Raw genomic sequence first — 22773 nt, forward strand, 5'->3', positions numbered from 1 at the left:
GGCACACACACACACACACACACAGAGTCGCATGTGCTTAAACTGTCGCTGACCACATCAGAGCAGCAGCGAGTGTAGACAGCACTGACCCCGCAACACACAAAAAAGTGTAAAAAATGTAAAAAATAAATGTATATGTTGCAGCTGTGGCAGCGGCAACATCAATTTCCATTTACGCTAACGTTATATTATGTGTTGGGTGGGGTGGGTTGGATGGTGCCACTTACGTTATCGTTGGGTCCGGGGAGCCGCCAACGCTGCTACAGGTCAACTCCAGTGGCTTCTCCTCGGTGGCCACCGCAATGTTGCCAGGTGTTACCATCGGCGGATGCGGCGCTGTTAGCACCGTTACATTGTAGAACTCTTGATGCACATCGGCGCCGGTGCCCTTGGCCTTGATGCGGCACTCAAAGCGTCCATTGTCCCGATTGTAGCTGGTGTTCTTAATTTGCAGATCGTAAATGCCGCGTCCTGGCCGAAAGTCAAGCCTGTAATGAGCGCAAGAAAGATTAACGGTTTGAGTATAATTTATTAACCAACAACAACAGCAACAGCAATAACAACAAAAGCAAAAAGTACAATTTGTACTTTATGTAAATTGACTGCGGACATACTTTGTTAATTTACATACACTGCAATAAGTAAATATTCATTATTTATGAATTCTGCGGCAACAAATAATATTTTAAAAATATTTAAAGCCAGCAGCATATTTTTTTAACAAGCAAGCGACAAATTCTCATGCTAATGCCAACACATTATGCCATTAATCCCATAGTGTATTTGTTATATCGGCTTATGCTATTTACTTTCTCATATCCTCTGCAGCTTTCAGCAGCAGCAACAGCAGCAGCAACGTCCAGTCTCTTGTTTCACTTACTTTCGCTGCTGTGTTCTGTGGCTGCTTCATTTACTTATTTGGCTTTTCTTTTTGCGCTTTTGCTACACCCAGTGCATTAAAAGTGTACAATGGGTCTTATAATCCCGACTGTATGAACGGCAAGATTTCAGCAACTAGCAGAGCTAGCGATATCAAATTTGTTAGTAACTTGCGTTTAGCTTTGTTTTAAGTTTTGGTAGCATTCCCAAGTCTTAAGCAAAGCTCTTTAGCATGTTAATCTACTCTGTTAATTTTGTCATCAAGAAGTTTTTAAGTAATGCATTCGATTCTCAATCAAAAGCAGCCACATTAATTTGCTATTTATATTTAATGCATACAGCGTCTCATGCTGTCGCCTGCGACCAACTTTTAGCTGCCGGATTTTTATTATGCTTAAGCTTTGTGTGAGAGGACGCGAAATAAAATGAAAAATGCTCATGGCAAATTAAGCGTCGAACTCATTTTTGTAAATTTATTAGCTCAATTTTGGCAGCAGCAGCAGCAGCAGCTTCTCGGTTTCCATGGACGGACAGGCGCCCACGTTACACATTTTGATTAATTTAACATGTTTTTAGCACTGGCTCTCTCTCTCTCTCGCTCTCTCACTCTCACCTGCAATTGGAATTGAAATCCAAACGAGAAGCCAAGAGGGAGCTAAAAAAGGAAACCCAATCAAGCGTAATAGCGCGCAACTGTTGAGCACTCCAGCATGGAGAGCCTGTCGTTGTTCCTTGCTTGCAAATATGCTTTGATTAAACATGATGGATATGAATGTTGTACTCACTGCTCAGAGCTCTTGGCTTGGCTTGTTTGCTGTGCTCGACTGTGCGACTTCCGTTGCCGTCATTTATTTAGCTTTGTGTTTAAGTTTTAATTTCTCTTGATGAGTTTTATTGCAAGCCGCAACGGTTTGGTTGGGCGGTATGTGGGTGGGGGTGGGTCGCATAAATCATGCACTCGACATTATTAAAGTAGATCTTATAAACTTCTTGAGTGCATATGCAAGCAGTGCAGGCAAAAGCGACGAAACTTTTGAAATAAAATTTCAATTTTGATAACTTTTATACGGAGTCAGCGGCGGCTGCAGTGGGTGGTGGGTGGTGACTAAGGGCAATGTACACATGTGTGCAAAGCTCTGCGCTGCATTTCCGTTGTGCCTGCAACAAATGCTTGACAATACACTAACTAAGGGCATATCAGCAAGCTAAGCTTAGTTAGAACATGTAAGAAATTTTACTTATTTTATTTAATTTTGTTGCCCTAAAATAATTTTGTTAGTTGTTGCTGCTGTTTCTGCCCCTGAAAAGGCCCCCTGTTGCACAATGTTTGCCGATTTTCGCGTTGCCAGCCGGTATTGTGCATGTGTATTACGATGGATGGTGGGCTGCATGTTTGAGACTTATAATAGACATGGGCGTGTGTATATGTGGGTGTGTGTGTTATAGACTATGGAGTGTATGCCAAGTGCTGCAGCTCAAGCGAAGCACATAATTGCCTCTGCTGCTTGCGATGCTATTTCTCTCTCGCTGCTGCTGCTGCTGCAACTGAAGATGTCCTTGCTGCAGCTGCTGGGCTCGAAAAGGAATTTCTAATGTGAAAATAAGTGCTGCCTGCCTGCCTGCCTGCGTTATTATGTTGCAACATCGCAGGACTTATGCAAAACAGTCGCAGAATTGTTATGCAAATTGCAGCCAATTACATGGCAAATGCCTGCCGCACGCTGCTGCTGCCGCTGCCTGTATCGAAGCTTTATCTGCATGTCCTGCATAAGCTTGTACGCAACTTTGTGTGTGTGTGTATGTGCAATTGTCTGTGCATTATATTGAAGTATTACTATATGCGCTAGTAATTGATTTACTCAAGCAGCAAAGTAAATGTAAACATTTTTTTCAAAATTAGTTAAGCTGCTCAATAATGTTTTAAAATTTAAGTAGTAAGCAGTTTATTTAAGAAGAGCAGCAAAAAAAATATATTCATACTTTTTAGCTCTCTCTTTTATAAAGATATCATATTCAACTTGTAATGAAATGCCAGAAACTCACTAATTAATTTATTTGTTATGCTGTCTATTAAATCCTTGAATAAACGCTGAAGTTCAAGCAAATTTACCTAAGCAGACTGACCCAGCTCCAATTTCCTAATTAAACTGTGGCGCGTCTTTTGAGACAAATTTAAAGACAATTGGTTACACTCTTTTTATATTCGCTCTAAAGTTAATAATTCTAATGAATATTATAAAATACAAAGAGCGCTTGAGTATGAAATTTTTATATTTGTTTATCAAACAGGAACTGTAATCATTATGACTTGTTATTCAAAAATCTCTAAATAATTATTATACTCGTATATTGATTTTTAATTTGTTTAGTAATTTTATATAAATCTTTAATAATCTTTGCTTCTTACAATTTACTTGCGCTAACCTAAGACTCAACTGCTTAGCTTTGAATTTAATGCAAGTGCTAAGTCAGCAGCAACTTTTTAATTTTAATTTAAGCGTCTTATGCTTAAAGTGCTGCTTTTATTTTCTTTGCTATGAATGACAACTTCAACTGCGCTTATCTTTCTTTGTAGCTGACAAATGATTGCGCATATAAATCAAATGTTGCCTACGGCCATCAATATTTGCTCTACTTTAGTTCTGCTCATTTTGCTGCAGCTTTAAATGCAATTATCCTGCAAACTGCAGTTTGGCTAACAAGCAGCTTGGTCGGCATAGCCTTGTAATTTGCGGTCCAGTTAGGTTCACTTGGCTCTGACTCTGACTCTGACTCTGGCTCAGGCTCTGGCTCTGCGTGCTGCCATTAAGTGGCAACCTGAGACATGCTGCACGGCTTGTTAAGTGTAACTAAAGCTCGCTTAGCTCGACTGAAGCTCGAGGAGGTTAAACAGCGAGCATAGCCAACAGATTATGTTATTATCGGTTTTAGTATCGGGCGTCTAGGCAAGCAGCAGCTCTTGAGTTGCCTTTGTCCTCGCCTTTTGTCTTACAGCAGCTCGTCTAGAGTTTTTCCCTAGCACATAATTCAATTGATGTTGGTATTATGTCCTGCCCTGTACTTCCTCTGGCTGTTCGCATGCCAAGATGCCGTATCAAAAAAGCAAAGAGAAAAAAGTAAACTTTTTGTAGCGCGTTGCTGGCGAGGCGAAAGTTTAAGCAGCGCGCCAAATTTGACGCGTGGCAAGCAGTGCGGGCCACACATATAACGACTCCTTGGGCTGCACTCCCACTCCATTCCACTCCACTCCGTTCAGCGCTGTCAGCGGCAACGATGTGCGTTATGTGCGGATAATTGACTTTTAAAATGTGTGTGCGATATCACAACAACAACAACAACAACGCAGCAGTCGCAGTCGCTGCTGTAAAAAAGGGTCGCTGCGTATAATTAAACGGCATATTGTCACGCATCCTTGCAGCACAGCGACGTCAAGGACAACAAGCATATGTGAGACTGCAGGATTAGCTGCAAAGTGGCGCAACAGATAGAGCAAAGCGGCTTAGCTGCATCAAGTTCAGTTTGCAGTAATTATAATGCTCAACTAGTGTGTTGAGTAAACAATAAACAATAGTGACATTCAATTAAATTAAAGAATAAACTAAAACAGGGCAAGGGCAAGCACTGAGTGCTGTCATTTCTTTTTGAAATCAAGAGCAAAGCTCTGACTACTCTTAGTGTTTAGCAAATTAGAAATTCACAATTCGCGCCCACAGAGCAAAATCTCAAGTTCGAAATTCAAAATTCGTGCCCAATTCTAAACTTAAGTGACATGGAGTTAATATATAACAATAAATGTTGCACTCAGTTGTTCTATAATTAAAGAATAACAAATCGATTAACCCTCTAATTCCAATTGAAGCTGCAAATTGATCGTAGCTATTATGTTCATTTATCATTTACTTATGTATTTATTAATACTTGTAGTTTGATGATAATATTTTTTTATGTGTTATATTATTTGAATGAATGACACGATATTCTTCGTCTACGACTTTTACTACTTTCGATCATTCAGCGAAATTTCTACTTAGCAACTCGCTTAGTCTTTGGCGCTACCTTAGCAGCTACTTAGCAACTGTTAATGCATTCTTATATATATAGACCTTGCCCACATGACCTGCTGTTGACTCTGATCTAATCCAATGCTCGCATAAATATTAAATTGCAACTGGCCAATACGCTAAGCCCAACTCTTAAGCCCACAGGCTTGCTCAATACCCAACTCAAGCTCGTAATTGATATCTCAGTGCGCATAATAATCGTATAGCATGCATTATAAATACTTTAAGCTACACCTGCTAGCTTAAGCGCTGACCTATAGCAGCCGAAACTAAAACCAGCAGCGAATCCGAATCCGAATGCGAATTTCGCATTTGGTATAGCAAACAAACAAACTGCCTGCCGAGCTGTAGCATTCATCAAGTTATTCACACAATTTCCGCCAACTCGGCGCACAGCTGCCCCAAAAGCCCAAAGCCTCGACTCGGTCCGTCTGTCCGTCTTTCTGTCCAAGTGGTTGACTGCTCCAAATGCCGCTGCCAGTGACTTATTTATGCAAATGGCCATAACAAATGAGGCGCACACTGACAGCGGGTGGCGGCCACGGCAACGGCGACGGGATGATGAGCGGGTGTATGCCAACCACACTGTGGAAACGATTAATTTGGTGCTGGTGGACAGTCGCAGTTACAGTTACAGTTACAGTCACAGTTACGAGCTTGCCCAGGGGGCAAAAGCGTGAGTGTAAGTGAGAGCGAGATGCTGGCGGAGATGTCCAGCGTATTGCTCAATCGTTTGGTTTGGTTGGGTTGGGTTCGCTCAAATTAGAAGTCAACAGCAAGGGGTCGGATAGTGTGGAGGGGGCTGGCGGCTCATTATTGAAACATGTTGCTTACATTTGTTATGCAAAGGCGACATTCATGCTAAATGGAAGCTGGCTACCAGCCTGTAGCGTGGTAGGGGGTGGGGAGTTAGGTAGTCATATGTATCTGTATCCATCAGGCTTATTGGCATGTCGCCCGCTCGAGGCTGCAAGCTTAGCCAATCCGTTTGTTTGCGTTGCGCTCGTTGTGCAAAATTTCTATAAATGCCTTTGCCATTGCCATTGCCACGCCCACTCCCCTAACGCCCACCACACCACTACACTAATGGCAATTTGATGCGCTGCTGTGTTGACTTTCGTATCAGCACGCCGCACGCTCCAAGCTTCAGCTCAAGCTTTTGTGCCTTTCAAATTCAATGCAATGTGCTGCTGCTGCTGTATGTATGTGTGTGTATCTGTGTGTGTTTGCCAGTTAAACTATTTACGCTGCTGCTTTGCAACAGTTTTCTATACATGGTGCGCTCTTTAACGTTAAATGTGTGCAAATGACAGCAATATGATGCACAAGCTGTTAGCCCTGTGAAAGGTTTTAGTGTCACTGTCAGCAGGTGTTGATAGCTTCAAAAAAAGCAGAAGAGACACACACACACACACACATACACATGCAAATGTGTGTGGCAGCCGTGCAAAGGTCAAAGCTATTTTAGCTGCTGCTGCTGTTGACACTCGAAGCATTTGCTAATCAAATGTGGCCAAGGCTACGAGCTGTAAGCAAACTGTTTGCTTTGCATTGATTTACCATTCACACACACACACACATACTAACACAGTATCTATGGTTTGCTGCTTGCCAACACCAGTTGCATGCAACTCTTTAAGTTTGAGTAAGTGCACAGCAGAGAAAGAAAAAATTTTGTATTGCAATTAGCTTCAATTATTTAATCAGCGCACAGTTAACTTAATTTATAATTTTTTAATGCCATTAACTCATCCATTCGCTTATAACAAAATGCGCATTAAGTGCTTTTGTAATTCTGCTTGGTTGCGCGCTTAAGGCTGCAACGCAATTACAAGCGTAACGCTTAACGCTTTAAGGCGCACAGCACTCCCTTATATACATGTATATATATAACTATATAGCGTAGGCTGCAAGTAATTTATTGCAGCTAACGAGCAGTAATGCAATTTTTTAATAGCTAATTCACAAGCAGCCCATAAACTATTCATAGCTTCATTTATGCATAGACGTATACGTAATATTTGATAACTGTTGACAAATGCTTGACATTGAACTTTGCTAAATTAATGCACAGCTATTTTAAAAGTATATAATTTTTTATATTTTTATATATATATTATATATATATAGCGTAATCTATAGCGCTTCGATTATAATGCATGCTGCTCTAACAATTTTCACTGATGGCTTAAATCATAAAAATAGCCAAAAAAAATGTTTAAAATCATTTCATGCTTTTTATACAAACAATGCAGTTCTTTAAGAACTTTAAAGCGGAATTGTAAAGAGTAAAGAGTTCAAAGAAAATCAATTAGAAGCCTGAGAAAACAGACATTAAGATAAAATATATACAATGATAAATGATAAATGTTTTTTTTTAAATCAGAATTCAAAATGAATGAATTTGCTAAAGTATGAAATAATTTATATAACTAAACTCATAATAAAAATGCAATGCACTATTTTATTATTAACACTTGGTAAGTACAAATTATATTGCAAAAATCAAGTCAATTGATATAGCTAGTGCTATAGCTTGTCTGTAGTTTCATTAAGCCAATGGCACTTGCAAATAAAATATCAATTCAAGTATCGATTGCAGCAAATCAAAAAGCGTTGCACAAAAAATTTCAATTAACCTCTTAGTTTATTTGCTTTAGTTTATGTTATGACTGCACAAATGTGAGCACTGCATTTATGTGTGTGTGTGAGTAAAAACTTGTGTAAATTTTAGGTTTTTGTTAGTGCAATGCATTAACTTGTCAATTTGCTAAGCGTCTTATACATTTACACAGCTCATAGCATTTGGCATGTGTGTGCCACTAGTATATGCAATTGCTATGGGTATGTGTGTGTGTGTATGTATAAATGTGTGTGTGTGCAAGTTCATGCATATTTTGTGCCTGTCACTGATTTCTCAATAGATTTCACAGAGAAATATGCATAAATCATGGCATGTGGCTGCTTGGTCCGAGCGTTAAGCAAAAGTCAGCTCAACCACACACACACACACAGACACACACATGCAGTAACATGTGTATTTCTCTAATTTTGCGTTTGTGCTCTCAAGTTGTTTTGCCTGCTTTTTTTTTTTTTCTTTATGCTTGTCTGCCTGTCAGTTTTTATTTGCTCAGCAGCAGCAGCAGCAGCAGTAAAAAAAAATGTTTGCAGTGTTGTCGCCGCAGTCAAAATGACTGTGAAAAATAAATGTTAATATGCCAAGACACAGCAGAGAGTATCGTGTGGTCTGTGATAACATACACACGCACACACACACACACACACACTTGGACTAACTAACAAAAATACGCTCATAACTCTTGCTGGTCTGGCCTGTCATGAAACATGTGAAACCGAAAAGCGTTTGCCCTAACAAGACCGCCAAGCAGTCGCTCTCTCTTTCGCTCTCTCTCTTTCCAGCTTATTTGGCATAATATACATATAATAAAAGCAGCTAACGAACATGGCAACCGACCACTATCTCGCTGCTTGGCTAACATGTCGCATAAGTTATAATCTCTGCAAAGAAATTGCAACAGCAACAACAGACACACACAGACGAGACACAGACACAGACACAGAAGTCACGCTTGCCACTGCCACCTTGCTACACTATATAGCGGTAAAATTTATGTGTATGTGCCGCTCGCGCTCAATATTGCTGCAAAGGCATATTTACGAGCAAATTTGTGTCTCTCTCACTTTCTCTCTGTGTGTTTGTGTGTGTGCAAGGACACTTTGCATATTTATGAGCTGTGCAAAGCAGCAGCAGCATGCAGCAGCAGCTACTTATAAATTTAAGCTAAAATGCTTATAGCACAGCCGACAAAACTTGGACACATTTAGCGTTTATTTATGTTTATTAAATAATGTGATAATCAGTTTAAATTTCATATTTTAGAGACTAAAAAAACTTGCATCAAAGACAAACCCCCCAAAAAAAAAGTAGGCATAGCTGAGGTATTTTAAACTTGATTTAAGCCAGTTTTTTTTACTTATATATGCTACAGTTGTAGCTTAGTAGTTGATTTAATACTATTTAAGAATTAACATGACTTTCTTGAAATAGTTGGATAGATTGGCATACTTTATAATTTTTTTTTTGAAAATTTTTCTGAACATTTTTTGGAACATTTTTATGAAATTTTTCCGAAAATTTTTGAAAATTTTTTGAAAATGTTCTGAAGTTTTTTTGAACATTTTTTGAACATCTTATGAAATTTTATGAAACAGTTTTTTGAAAATTTTTTTCTGATATTTTTTGAAAATTTTTCTGAACATTTTTTGGGAAAAATTTTAGAAATTTTTTTACAAGAAAAAGCAAATTTTTCAACATTTTTTGAAAGTTTTTGAAATTTTTTTAAATAATTTTATGAAATTTGTCCAAAAATTTTTTGAAATTTTTCGAATTATTTGTTGAAAATTTTGCTAACATTTTTTGAAAAACATTTTTTGAGGCATTTCTTATGAAATTTTGTCCGAAATTTTTTTTGAAAATTTTCCGATCATTTTTTGAACATTTTTTGGGCACATTTTATGAAATTTTTTATAAAACATTTTTTTGAAAATTTTTTCGGAAATTTTTTGCAAATTTTCTGAACATATTTTAAAAAAGAAAAAAAAATTTTTACCGAAAATTTTTTGAAAATTTTCTAAAATTTTCTGCCGATCATTATTTGAACATTTGATAGAAATTTTTATGAATTTTTTATTTTATATTTTTTTGTCCAGAATAAAATTTGAATATAATTTTTGGAATAATTTTTTTTTTGAAAATATTTTCACATTTTTTTTGAAATGTTTTTGAAAATTTTTTTTTATAATTTTATGAAATTTTTTCCCAAAAATTTTTTTGGAAAATTTTTCGTAAATTTTTTTGAAAAATTTTCTTACATTTTTTGGAACATAAATAATAGTTTTTAATTTGAAAAGGTCTGACTTAATAAACAGTAGATGAGGATTGGTTTTGGATCGGTAATGAATAATCTTAAGTAAGTGTACTTCTATAAAAAAATACGAAAATATGATGTGAAATATTAAATCTAAAAGTAAGTTAGAATTATTCTAATTGCCGGCTTTGCTTGAAAACTTGTTTTCTAAATTCAAATCATAGTCAGAAATATTCTAAGCATCTCTCTTTAGTCATCTTGTTTCCTTTATTTTTTGTTTAGCTTGCTATGGCCACGTCTTAAATTTTTAAATTTTTAATTAAATAACAAGTTTATCGCATAACCTTTTTTATTTTTGTACCAGCATCGATTGAATTTATTATTCAAAAGTAAAATATTTTATGCTTGACTGTAGAATTTTCTCCATATACTGACTTCGAGCTATTTATCCCTGATTTTCTTTCAGTGTAGCTGATGCTTGACATGTCCAGCTTGTTTGCATATCTCCATCTCTATCTTATTCTACTGCTTTCTGTTTTGCGCATAAATATGATGTTGATTTTTATGATTTTTATAATGTTTCATTATGTTGCGTTTTACGACTCAAGCGGGAACTCTCAAATGCAAAGCACTGTATGCCACACATGGCCAAGTCGTATACATGTGTGTGTGTGTAGCGGATGCGGATACACAATGCACTCACTTCGTTTTAGCTTTAATTTATGGGCCTGCTCTAAATATTGCTGCCGCTGCTGCTGCTGCCGCTTCTATTGTTGTTATCTACTTTTTGCTTTGGCTTAAACATTGCTAACGCTTACTAAGCAGTAGCAGCAGCAGCAGTGGGTGGTTGGGTGGGTAGGTTGGTAGGCAGTTTACTTTCCCGCTTTACACATTTTATGTTGCTCCGCTCCAAAAGCCAATTTTGTTGAGATTTTCGGTAACGGGCGCTCGGCACTGGTCGCACTGAGGAAACTTGCGGCCCCATTATAAGCGCATAATCTTTACAAAAAAATACAAAATACACACAGACACACACACACACACATATACAAGAGCAGCCTAATCTGCAGCTGTAAGCTGCGGCGCACTACTTTCTATATAGAGCCCAATGTTGTTAGATAATTTTGCGCTTGGCTTCTTCCGTCTTACAGTCAAACTTCGTGTAGCGTGAACTTTGACAAAAATTGTTGTGCAGCTTGCACGAAAAGTTTGCAAATAAAAGCAGTTTAATTAGTTGCATATTTAAATAGCAAGCTAAACATTAAATTTGTTTGTAGCAAAGTCTGACTGTGGTGTTCATTTTTTTAAAGACTGCGCGCTCTAATTTCTTTTTGCCAAATTTTTTACGATGGGGCTTGCCTTACAAATGACTACGAGCTCAGCTACGCTTGTGCGTAGCCACTGGGGACTGCGCTGGGTGGTGGGTGGTGGGTTGAGTGGTTGGCTGGCCCGACCGTTAGTCGTTCAGTTCTATTGCCTGCTTTATGACAGTTTCATAGACTTTTTATGTTTATGTTCGGGGCGTTTAGCGTCGCAGCTGTTGCGCTATATGGACAACGCGTAAGAGTGCGTGTGCGTATGCGCATGTGTGTTGGTGTGTGTGTGTTTCATATTTGCGTTTCTTATCTGCACGTAATTAAGGCAATGGACAAACGGCCTGGCGCTGCGGCTGGTGCTCGGGCTGCTCCTTGGAGGCCTTTGCCAGTTTCTAATCATCGTCGCCATCAACATCCATTGGCATTCGCCCAGGCCCTTAACCCTAGAACTCTTGTGCTTGTTTTTGCTGTTGTTGTTGTTGTTCCTTGGCGCCGCCAAACTATTTGGCTTACACAATGCTCACGGGAGCAATAATGTCTGGCACGTCTTCCCCTCGATTTCAAAGCTTACAGCAGCTGCTACCGTTCAAGCGCCCTCACCCTCAGCCTCACCCCTTAGACCTGGCGCTCATCTCAATGCGACCCCTCATCATCATCATCATCGCCAGCTTGTATTTATTTGATGTTTGAGCTCGCCCCAAAGCTGCGTCCAACAGTCAGCTCTGCGCATATTTGCACCTGCGGCAATTTTCAGTCTGTCTGTCTTGACTGTCAGTCTGACGTTCTCTTGGCTGATTGGTAACAGGTTACAGTTAACAGATTTTTGCTGTTGATTTTGCTTTGAATTTTTAATTACTCATCGGTTTATGGCAGCAACTTCTTCGAGCGAGGGCTGAACTAACAAAACAAAAAAAAAAAGAATTGCCAGTGCGTGTGCTGCTGGCAAATTGAAATTCTTTGCTGCATGTTGCAGTTTGAATTGCAGCAAAAACAGTTAAAGGCAAACATATATATGGTATAAAAATGTTTAATTTGTGGCTTTTATTTTGTTGTTAATAAGCAATAAATATTTGCTTAACAAGCGCTGCGCTTACTATAAAATATTTAAAAATGTTGCAAATATTTTGTTATCATAAAAAAGTTGCAGATAATTTGCTGCTAACTAAAATAATTTATTATAATAATACAAATGATTCAAATGTTTTATAACATTAAAAAGGCGCAATATTTAATAAACAATAAAAGCTCTGCAAATATTTGAAGCCATAAGTGCATGGACAACAGCTCGTATACTTAATTTTACTTTTTCTCATGCACTTTGTCTGCCTTTGTTTGCCTCTACTGCAGCCCTCGTTCGGCTATCAAATGCAAGCTGCTGCATTTTAATGAGTGAGCATTGTATCTGTTGCTCAACTGGCTGCCACGACGTCGCGTAGGATATCCTGGCATATCCTAGACTGCAGCTCCTATGCTGAGTTTTAATTTGCAGTAGCGCGCGCTGGCTAAATGAGCAGCGCTCGTAAATTCGCACATTAACTGGCATTAAAGCTGCTCGCTGGGCAAGCCAAGCTTTAAACGTGTTAAGCACATAAAATTTCGTTGGACGACAGCTGGGCTGCAGCCAATTTTGATAAGCGAAAGCAAAATTTGTGCTGGATTTGGAGCGCGCTGTGTGTTGTTTGCTTGTTTGCCTGCCTGCCTGCCTGTCAATGTGGAGGGAGCGAGGGGGAGAGCGAGAGCAGACAGCGAAAGCAAAAGATACGAGAAATAAAGTAAAATAAAATATTTCTACATTAAAGGTGACAGCGGCAGGCGTTGACAGTGTCGGCGGCTGGTCGTGCCAGGGCTGTTGACATGAGCGCAGGAAGTAAGCAAACACTGGGCGTACTTTGATGGGCGTGGCAGCAGCCAGCGACTGTGCGTGTGTTGATTTTTGTCGTAAATTGATTTTAACAGCAAATGGCAAACAGCAGCAGCAGCAGCAACAGCAGCAACAATGAAGCAGCATTTAAAAATGTATTTAAAAGCAACTTAGAAGCGAGAGAGCGAGAACGTGAGCGTGAGTGTGACGCGTTTGCTGATTAGAAAAAATTATTACATAAAATTTATGTTAGTTGCATGTGCCGAGAACGAGGACGACAGAGTTTATGGCAAACAAGACACGACAGCAGCTCCCAAAGGCTGTTAATGGCTTCCTTTCAAGGCGAAGGCAACTTGCTGCGTTGCTGTCGCGCGTTGTCTGCCAAGTTGGCTAAACTGCGTTATGGCAACCACAAAAGCAGCAGCAACAGCAACAGCAGCAGCAACAGCAGCAACAACAAGCTTAATAAATGTCGACACAAAAGCAGCAACTGCTGGGGCTTGCAACATGTTAAGCAGGTGTTCCAAAATCACTTACGTTAAAACATGAAAACAACAAAGCGCGTTGCTTGCTGCTTGTTGCTGTGGGCGACAACTACAAAACAAATCATTTGATTTTGTTAGACGCGTCGTATGCGCAATATGCAACAAATGTGTAGCACAAATGTCATAGCAATTAAAACTAATATTTATTTTTTTTGGCACAAATTTAATTAGCCAGTAAGCTGAGCGCTCTGTGCGTTTCAACATGCTCAAGCGCTTTGTGTAGCGCAGCAGCAGCAGCAGCAAAAATTCAACTGAATTATGCATAAAGTTCAGTCAGCGGCTGAGACCAAGACTGAGAGGCGACTGCGACTTCCTGCGCCACTCTGTGGCTGTTGTGGCGAACGCAGGCGGCCGGAAGTACACGTTGACAACTCGCACTTCGTACAGCGGACAACTTCCGGCGCTGGTCTGGTCTGGGCTCTGGGCTCTGCTTGCTTTTTGTGGTTGGCAAACTTTATGAACTCCACATGACAACGACAACAGCAGCAGCAGCAAGTACGCTTGGTAGGTCAGCCGGCAAAGCAAAGAGAGTGCCTGAAACCTCAGCCAGGCAGGCAGCAACAACACTGTTTGGCTGTGTGTGTGTGGGCTTAAGCTAACTTTAAATTAAGCTTAGTGGCTGAAATTAATTTACGCGTCGCCATGCAGCGTAACAAGCAAGCAGCAAAAACAATAAACACAAAACAAACAACGACACATGGGCAACAAGCCGCAGGCCTTGTCGTCTCTACACAAACTGCTGTAAAATCACTGAACCCGCTACAAGGTAAAAGCCAAGTCGTTAAATTCCAAACACACACGCGCACACACACACACACACACACACACACATTTAAATATGTTTAAACAACGGCGCTCATCTTAACTGAATTCTGCTGTTGCTGCTGTAATTAAATGATATAAGACATGAGGCTAAGATTAATTGCTGCTTAAGCTACGGCACAATAAAATTTTTTCATAGCCAGCCTAAGCCTTAAAAATAAAAGCATAAAATTCTAAAAATAAATGAGCCAGGGGTGGTGGCTGTCTAGCTTAGCTGCAGCTATTGTTCCATCCACTTGTTAATAAACAAGCCAAGCGAGTAGAACAAAAGCCTACGAACTTATAGAAAACAAAGGGGCAGGACAACTAACAATTAGGCTGAACATTTTTATTATTGCTTGAGAGCGGTGTTAAGCTCAATTTGTAAATGATAAATAAGCGACTAAAATAAATACATATGTATTTGCATTTGAGCATTTTACTAACTCTATGAGCAATTTCTTGCAGTGTAGCTCTGTCTGATTTTATACAAATTGTGATAGATCTCAAAGTCTTTGAGTTGCTTATACTTAAAATGAAATATTTATATGAGTTTCCCAATAGAAATTGACCTGCAGCTTATAAATAAAATATTAATGAAAAGAGACATTGCTTTTATTTTGATTTAATTATTCATTAATACTTTTTATATTTATTCTGAGCTGCAATCCATGCCTTTATTATTTTTAAGACAACACTGCGTGCTCACATTTTTCCACAACTTCTTGCTGCCCTTTTTCATATTTAAAAGTGTATACAAAAAAATGGCAGCAAGACAAACAAAGCAGCTGCAGCCTAAACAGAGCCACAGCAGTCAATTGTTTTGGGCTCTTGTTGGCATTGCATTGACACCAAACAAAAGGCTAATTGGAATGTTAACAGCCAGCGTCAATTTTTTTTATTGGCAAGCCTAAAACGTAGAGAGGCTGACTGGCTGCACATAAGTAAACGGAACTGTTGCTGCTGCTGCTGCTGCTGCTGCTGGTAGCGAAATGAAAAATTGTTTTTTAAATGAATTCAATAACGTGCGAACCGCACAAAAAGGCGCAGCTACAAAAAACACATATTAAGACCCACGAAGAAAGAAAGCAAGAAAGAAAGTCTTTGCTGCTTTGGTCTGACTGCTGGCAAAAGAGGGCGTGGCTAATACACGCACACACACATAAACATAAACAGAACAGACAGTCAGTTGCCAGGCTTATTTGCATTTCAATTTGCATAAGTGTTGCCCTTTGTGCGTGTGCGTTTGTATCTGTGTGTGTGTGTATCTGTCTGTGTGTAGCGCATACATCATATAAATTCTCATGGCGCTGATAGATGTAACGCCCACGTCGCGACTTGTATGGGCGTGTAACAAACGAATCGGAAACAACACGTGTTGCCAAACACACACACACACACAGCTACACAGCTGTAGGTTTTGATCTATGTGCTTGTCTTTGTATGCGCACAAGGTAAAGGTTGAAGCGCTGACCCGCATACGCATAAAAGAAAGATATAGCATATGAGATATAGCATGGATGGAAACCTGATGCTCAGTTCTCAGGCCTGGACTATTGATAACAACTGACGTTTGCATAAATAACAAAAAATTATTGCGCACATCCATCATCATTGCCATGCAGCTTGGCCTGGCATAGCAAATTGTCTAATATTGTATAAAAGGATTTTGTGTTTTTTGGCTGCTTTAATTTTAAATCAATACATTAATGTGCTTACATATTAAATTTATTTTAACGCAATTGCTTTGCTTGTTGTTCCAGCTCTGCAAAGTTAGCTACAACATTTGATTTGATTGTTTCTGAAAATGCTTTTACCAATATCATCCACATAATAATAATAATAAAAAGTGATATTTTGACAGGCTTGCGTAGCATTTGTTAAGGCATATTTCAAGTCATCAAGTTGACAATTTGTGAGTGCGGGCCAAAGTTCAAAATGGACTTGAAGTGGGTCAGCGTATCGACAAACAGGCGTAGCCCACAGCATTAGCAGCAGTTGAAAGTTATAAAAAGCTTAGCAAAGTTTGTTAGACAAACAGACAACAGAATTTAATGTGTATTGCTTTGCTTTAATATTTGATTTGGCAACAGTTTTAAATTATGCTACACACTCATTCATTCATTCGTTCGTTTGCCTCGTCTGCTGCTTCTCGTTGCACATAAATCAAATAAATTGTTTAACGCGCGATTAGCAAAAATTTTATAATAATTTTCCCATTTGCGTGTTCCTTTTTTTTTTTTTTGCATGCCCATACATTATGTATATATCATACGCGCTGTCTGCAACTGTAGCTGTGTGTGTGTTGTGTCGCTTTTGCTTGATTGTCTCTCTCTCGCTCTGCTGTTGTTGTTGAAAAATTTTCCAAACGATTTGCGGCATACGCCGCATTGAATGTTTTTCACGCTTAAAATGCGCTGCAAAATGATTATTATGATTAATAAATAAATTATGTGCAGGACGAGCAGTGTATATATTGCAGCTGTTTAAAGTGCGTTGCGTATACGCAATGTGCGGCAAGCATATTTAAAAAAATATCAAAATATTAATATTGTTTTCATGCTGTTTTCTTGAGGTCTTTAAAGCTATTATAGCATATACTTTTGCATTGTTTTAACGATTGGCAAGCGCAGAGTAATTTTGCCTCAGCTGCCAGCGCTGCCAACGCACAGCTGCGCCTGATGGGCTATGGCAGCTTCAATTGTGCCGCCGCCCCCTCAGCCAGTCGAGCACTCGCACTCTGGCTATGACCTACACTTTGAGAGTCATCAGCATGGCAGGGCAGGCAGCGAGGGCTGTTATGAATTATCGCCTGCCAGATGAACATTTAATGATGTACACAATGCTTCGGCGACAATGGCTGACGCTTGTCCTTTTACTGTTGGCAATTTTAATAAATTTAACAGTTGAACGCATCGCTCAGCTTACGCATCTTTCATCTTTTATCAATAAGCATGCGATAGCACTTGACTGAGCGAACGAGAGAGCGACATTGAGTGTCGATGTCATGCAGGCAATTAAATAAATGTGCAACAACGCTTCCGCCCACATCCGCTGCTCACGCCCATTAACTTTTGCCTGCTTATTGGCAAGCCATCAACGTTGAATTTATGAGGCTGGCTCTGATTTATCAGCCCATTGCACACGCACAAATACAAACACAAACACACACAAGCAAGCAGGCAGCAGGTCATAAAGGACACACTTACCGATAATTCGAGTTGAGCTGCACATCGCCAATGGCCACGTTCTCAAACAATGTCGGACAGCAGGTCCATCTGGCCCAGTAGAAGGTGAAGTCAGTCGAATCATAATGCTCGGTGAAACGGCACTGAAGCACCAAATCGACGCCTTCGCGTGTATCCAGCGATTCATCAGCGTGCATCATGTGGAGCAGCAAGCAGAGCCACAGAGAAGCTGCAAAAGATGGAGCAGAGTGTGGTTAGGTTCAATGCATATTACGTATACGTATTGAGCGCACTTTGATTGCGCAGCATACATTTAATTAAGATTGCAAAGAGCAAAGAGCTGCATAGATAGCTAGAGAAATTGCAACCGCGGGCGTTGCCTTAACTGATTTGATTTATTTTATTTATCGCAGCAACAGTCGCGGCGGTTACGTATACGCATCGATATACACGCAAAACAAAAACAGCAAAAAAGAAAATATTGTAAAATTGTAAATCTGCCACCACAAAATAAATAAAACACACACACACATACACGCAAGCAAGCAAGCATGGAATTTTTCTGTATAAGCAAGTTACACATTCCAGTTTGGTTTACAACTCAATTTCATAAAAGTTTTATGCAATTTATGGCGTTCTAAAACTTAATTCAATGCACATGAGCAATGCTTGTTAGTTGAGCTATAAACACTATGCACAGTTATTAGTTTATGCTTGCGCTGAAATTGATTTTTAAATAGTAACAGTTTGAGATGCACTACAAACAAGCAAAGCATGCAGCTTAGTTTAGCGCGTGTGTGTCTGGGAACTAAATGGAGCAAATGGTCGAGAGCTGGGGTCGAGTGTGCAGCTCGCTTGGGAGCATTGTTTGTATACATGGAGCGCTTAGTTTTAATTTGTCTGCTTGCAGTTCATTTTTTCTGCTGCTGCCCCGCTCTATATTTTGTTTGCACAAATCTGTTTTTTGTATGCCACACACACACACACACACACACACATATATATATATACATATATATTTTTTTCTAGCGAACACTTCATTGTGTGTATGCATTTGATATTGTGTTGAGATTTTTCATGCGCTGACGTATAAAACAAACAGCTCAATATACTTGGGGCAACAGCAGCTTTTTTTCAATTTCCATATATATATTTTTGAATATTTTTATTTAAACTTTACGCTCGGTTCGGTGTTATTGCAATTAACATTGCTTGTTGTCCATAAACAGAAATGCAAGCAAAACAAATATAAATCTGTTGGAATTATTGCCACACTTTGTTTGCCTAACTGCTGCCACTTGAAATAGCAAATGATTTTTTGCCCAAAACTAAACTATCAGCTTAAAAGCATATAAGAGCCTTCTGCTTCAACAATTCTATGCAATGATCGAAGAATAATACAACACACACACACACGCACACTGATGCATGCGCTAGCTTAATTATATTTAATTGAGTTGTTGAATTTAATTGAATTTCGAGCTTAAATTAAACTGCCCAAAGTGTTTTTGCTATTGATATTTAATTTAAATTAGTTTTTAGCTGTAAATAATAAATATGACATAACAGTTGCATTTAAATTTGCATTACGCAAATGCTTACTACGTTTTTCTTTTGCAGCTACTTTTGCATATTTTTTATGTAAACGTTAGTCTGGCTGCATATGCATTTTAATAGCAGCTACTGTTTGTTTTATGTAAGTTGCTTTGGCTTAAATTAACATGTTGGCGTAAAAAGCAAATGCGAAATAGCTGCAAACGCTTTTAAGCTGCTTAAATTAAATGCAATTTGCTTAAAAACTATTTGTATAGGCTCTTAAAATAATGCATATTTCTGAGTAAATACTGTTGTGCAGTGTCTGCAATAATTAGACACACATACGCAGCATTTAAAGTCTTGAGTTGGCTGCTTAAGCATTCATTTCTCCAGCGGCTTATATAAATTTTTCAATTGTTGCCATGGCACTGAGGCACAAGTTGCTTCAAGTACTTAAAAATTCATAAATGCAAGTTACTGCTCTCGCATTGCTCTGTGGGGAATGCTGATCGAGCTGAGTCCAGTACAGTGTGTAGTGCTGACTTTTTGGGTTCATTTGCCTCGGCGTCGAGTCAAAAGTCTGCATGCCAACAAAACAAAACAAAACACACAGACACACACAGCAAATATAAAAAACATGCATGCACTTTGTAATAAGAAAAACTTTTGACTTGCATTTTTGCAGCATTTCTTTCTCTGTGTGTGTGTGTGTGTGTGTTTGTGATGTCTTCATAAAACCAAATGAAATCAAAGCAGCAAGAAAAACACAATTGTAAATGGGTAGCCATAAGCAACAGCAACAACAAAGAACTGAGGCATGCCGCATTTTAAATATCCTTAGGTTTGACATTCATTGTATAAGTTGAGATTAAAACTTTTATCAACTCGCAATCAAGTTGAACTCAATTGCTGCAGCACGCTAAGCGCTCAAGTGCTTGGCTGTATATATCTTTGTTGCTGCTGCTTAACGTAATCAACCGCCTGAGCAGTGCGCATAACTCATGAAATACTCTCTACTTTGCTAGCATTTGCCACAGGATACTTGAAACATATGCAGCCGCAGTGTAATGCACTTTTAGCACTGCCGGCGTCGACGTCTGTTTCCTGCACACACACACACACACACACACACACACACACACATACATATATATAGACATTACGACAACGTTTCGGTTGCCTGCTTGACTTGTTTCTAATTATTTATTTCATACTCGTATAAAGTGTAGCATACTTTTGTGCGTAGACAAGAATTATGACCATGTTGGCAGTTGCTATTTGTACTCCACTGTATGCGTGTGTGTGTGTGTGTGTGTGTGCTATTTTAAAAAGATTTCATGGTACAACGCCGACGCCAACGCCAACAAGCAACAACAGGAAGATGTTTGCCAGCAGTCGCCTCATGCCATATCAGCCGAAGTATAACTAATGTAAGTTGCTTTCATATTAAATATGTGTCTGTATCCATGTAGCGCTCTTCCTCTTTCGTACGCTCTCTCTCTCTCTTTGTGTGTGTGTACTATACTTAAAACAAGCTGCTTGACTTGTTTACTTGTGGCCTGAACTTGCCAGCAGCACACGCTTCAGCTCGCCCCCCGCTTGCGCTTTGGGCAGCCCGCATGCTTTTGCTTTTCTTTCTGCTTAATGCGAATTTCTGCTTTTAACAACAGCTATTGTTGTTATTTTTGCTGTGTTCGTGTATGTGTGTGTATGGCATAAATATAATATGCAGTCTCGCCTTGCTGTATTGCTATAAAATATATTACTTTTTAGTCCTGCCTGCCATGCAGGCTGACTCTGGCGTCTTTGCTTGTAATTTCAGCTCATAACAATTACAACAACAGCAATTTCTCTGGCGCTGCAAAGAATCAACAACATAGGCGCACTGTTCACTGTAATGTGCTGCTGACATGCGTTGCAGTTGTTGCTGTAGCTGTAGCTGTTGCTGTTGCTGGTGTTATGACCAAATGTCATAAGTCTTTGGTGTTAAACAGCAAGAGCGAGCAAATTTGTAACTGAGCTGCCGCCTTTGTGCTCCACTTTGGTCACTGGGACTTAATCCACACAATCAAATTATAAAAATGTACACACGTTAATGTGCGTGTGTGTGTGTGTGTGTGTGGGCTCAACATGATGCAAGTGCAGCATCGTTCAGTTGGCAAATGAGGCAACTGCCACTCGATATGAGCTTACAGAGCAAACACTTACTGAGAAAATACTAAAGACTGTCGCATGCGGCATGCGGCAAGCTGCAGGTAGCTTAAGCAGACAAATATTTGCGGCACATAAAGCATAATAAGCGATACAGCTTGAAGAGAGCGAGAGCTCAGTGCCGCAATTGGCACAAATGCCTCGTTGCAATCGATGTGCAAACAAAAGAAACGAGAAACGATTAAAGTCAACTCTTTAGCTTAATGAGAACTTTTGTTGCTCTCTCACTCCGTGTCTGTGTGTGTGTGTGTGTGTTAGCTCTTGTGAGGTAGCATTAAAAGTGCTTAGACAACTCATTAAAAAGCCAGCATGTGCAACATTTTGCAAATTAACTGCAAACGTTGCGTATACGCCGCATAGCACAAAAGTATTTGCTCAACCGCTGACGAGCTTAGTGCGCTGGCAATTATTGCAATTGTTATGCGACTAGAGCATGCTCTCAAACTGCAACTATTGCCTAAGCTAATAAATAATAAGAATTTTTGCTACAAAATTGCTCATGCTGAACTCAACGTTTGAAATTTTGGCTTTAAGTGTGCGCGGCTTGCAAAATACTTCAGCTAGCAAACTAATACGCATATATATAGAAGTCGAGCAAAGTTTTACGCTGCGTATGCGTAACAGCTGGCTGGCTGGCTGTTGACTCTTCGCAGCTGAGATTGCAAACTGTGTGTGGGGGGATTGGGGATTGCCACTCAGAATACCCAATTTCACTTTAATTAAAACATTCGCAGTGCCTTTTACCCATTTGCAGCTAGTAATGTTACAAAAGTTGGCGCAACCCTTTGCACACAAACACAAACAAACAGACAGAGGCATAGAGCGAGAGGGGGCGGCAGAGCTAAGCTGGGTGGGCGCACGTACGTATATTACATAATATGCCATTAATAAAAGTGTTTAAAGTTCACTTAAGTGCCACATGGAGCTTTAGACAAACGGAAACCGTATCAACAACAGTTAGTGCAAACTGAGCAAGCTCAAACTTGCACAAGCAAGCACCAAATGACTACGACAAGTGGCAAGTGGGTGGGAATTGGAATTGGTTTGCTGCCTGGGCTTTGGCTTGCTTACCTCGCCATACGCTATGCCATGATAGACTAACACGCAGTTGGATTTATATGCGGCGAGCGCAAAGCAAACATGCGCGCTCAGTATGGGGACATAAAAGTGAAGCTTGCTGTGAGATAGCCTGAGCATATAGAGATGCTTAGACAGATGGATAGTTCGCTTAGTTGGCTGGCGACTGCAAAAAGCAAGACAAATGCACAAATATCAGTGCTGCTGCCTTTGAGCTTGGGAGCTGCTGCTGCACATTGAAATGAAAAATCAACGTCATAGTTCACAGTTTAGAGTTCAGTTGGCTGCTTGGGTTGCTTGGGTGGCAGCAGCAAGGGACACAACTCTGCGTTGAAGGTGTCCCAATGTCCAGAGCTCGTTCATTTCCGTTGCAAGCAGAGTGGGCGAGTGGGAGACTTTGCGGCTCAGT

General features: G+C 39.6%; 1 protein-coding gene across 1 annotated transcript; it reads right to left on the minus strand.

Annotated features, from left to right (window-relative positions):
• Nucleotides 1-223: 223 nt before the first annotated feature.
• Nucleotides 224-21050, minus strand: LOC108597551. The gene is made up of 3 exons (XM_033293831.1): nt 20963-21050; nt 17562-17769; nt 224-488 (listed from the first exon to the last, which is right to left on the minus strand). Exons 1-3 carry the CDS (start codon nt 21048-21050, stop codon nt 224-226), a joined length of 561 nt encoding a protein of 186 aa, XP_033149722.1.
• Between the last annotated feature and the right edge of the window lie 1723 nt (nt 21051-22773).

Source organism: Drosophila busckii, chromosome 2L, assembly GCF_011750605.1.
Source record: "Drosophila busckii strain San Diego stock center, stock number 13000-0081.31 chromosome 2L, ASM1175060v1, whole genome shotgun sequence".
In the NCBI taxonomy this organism is placed as follows: domain Eukaryota; kingdom Metazoa; phylum Arthropoda; class Insecta; order Diptera; family Drosophilidae; genus Drosophila; species Drosophila busckii.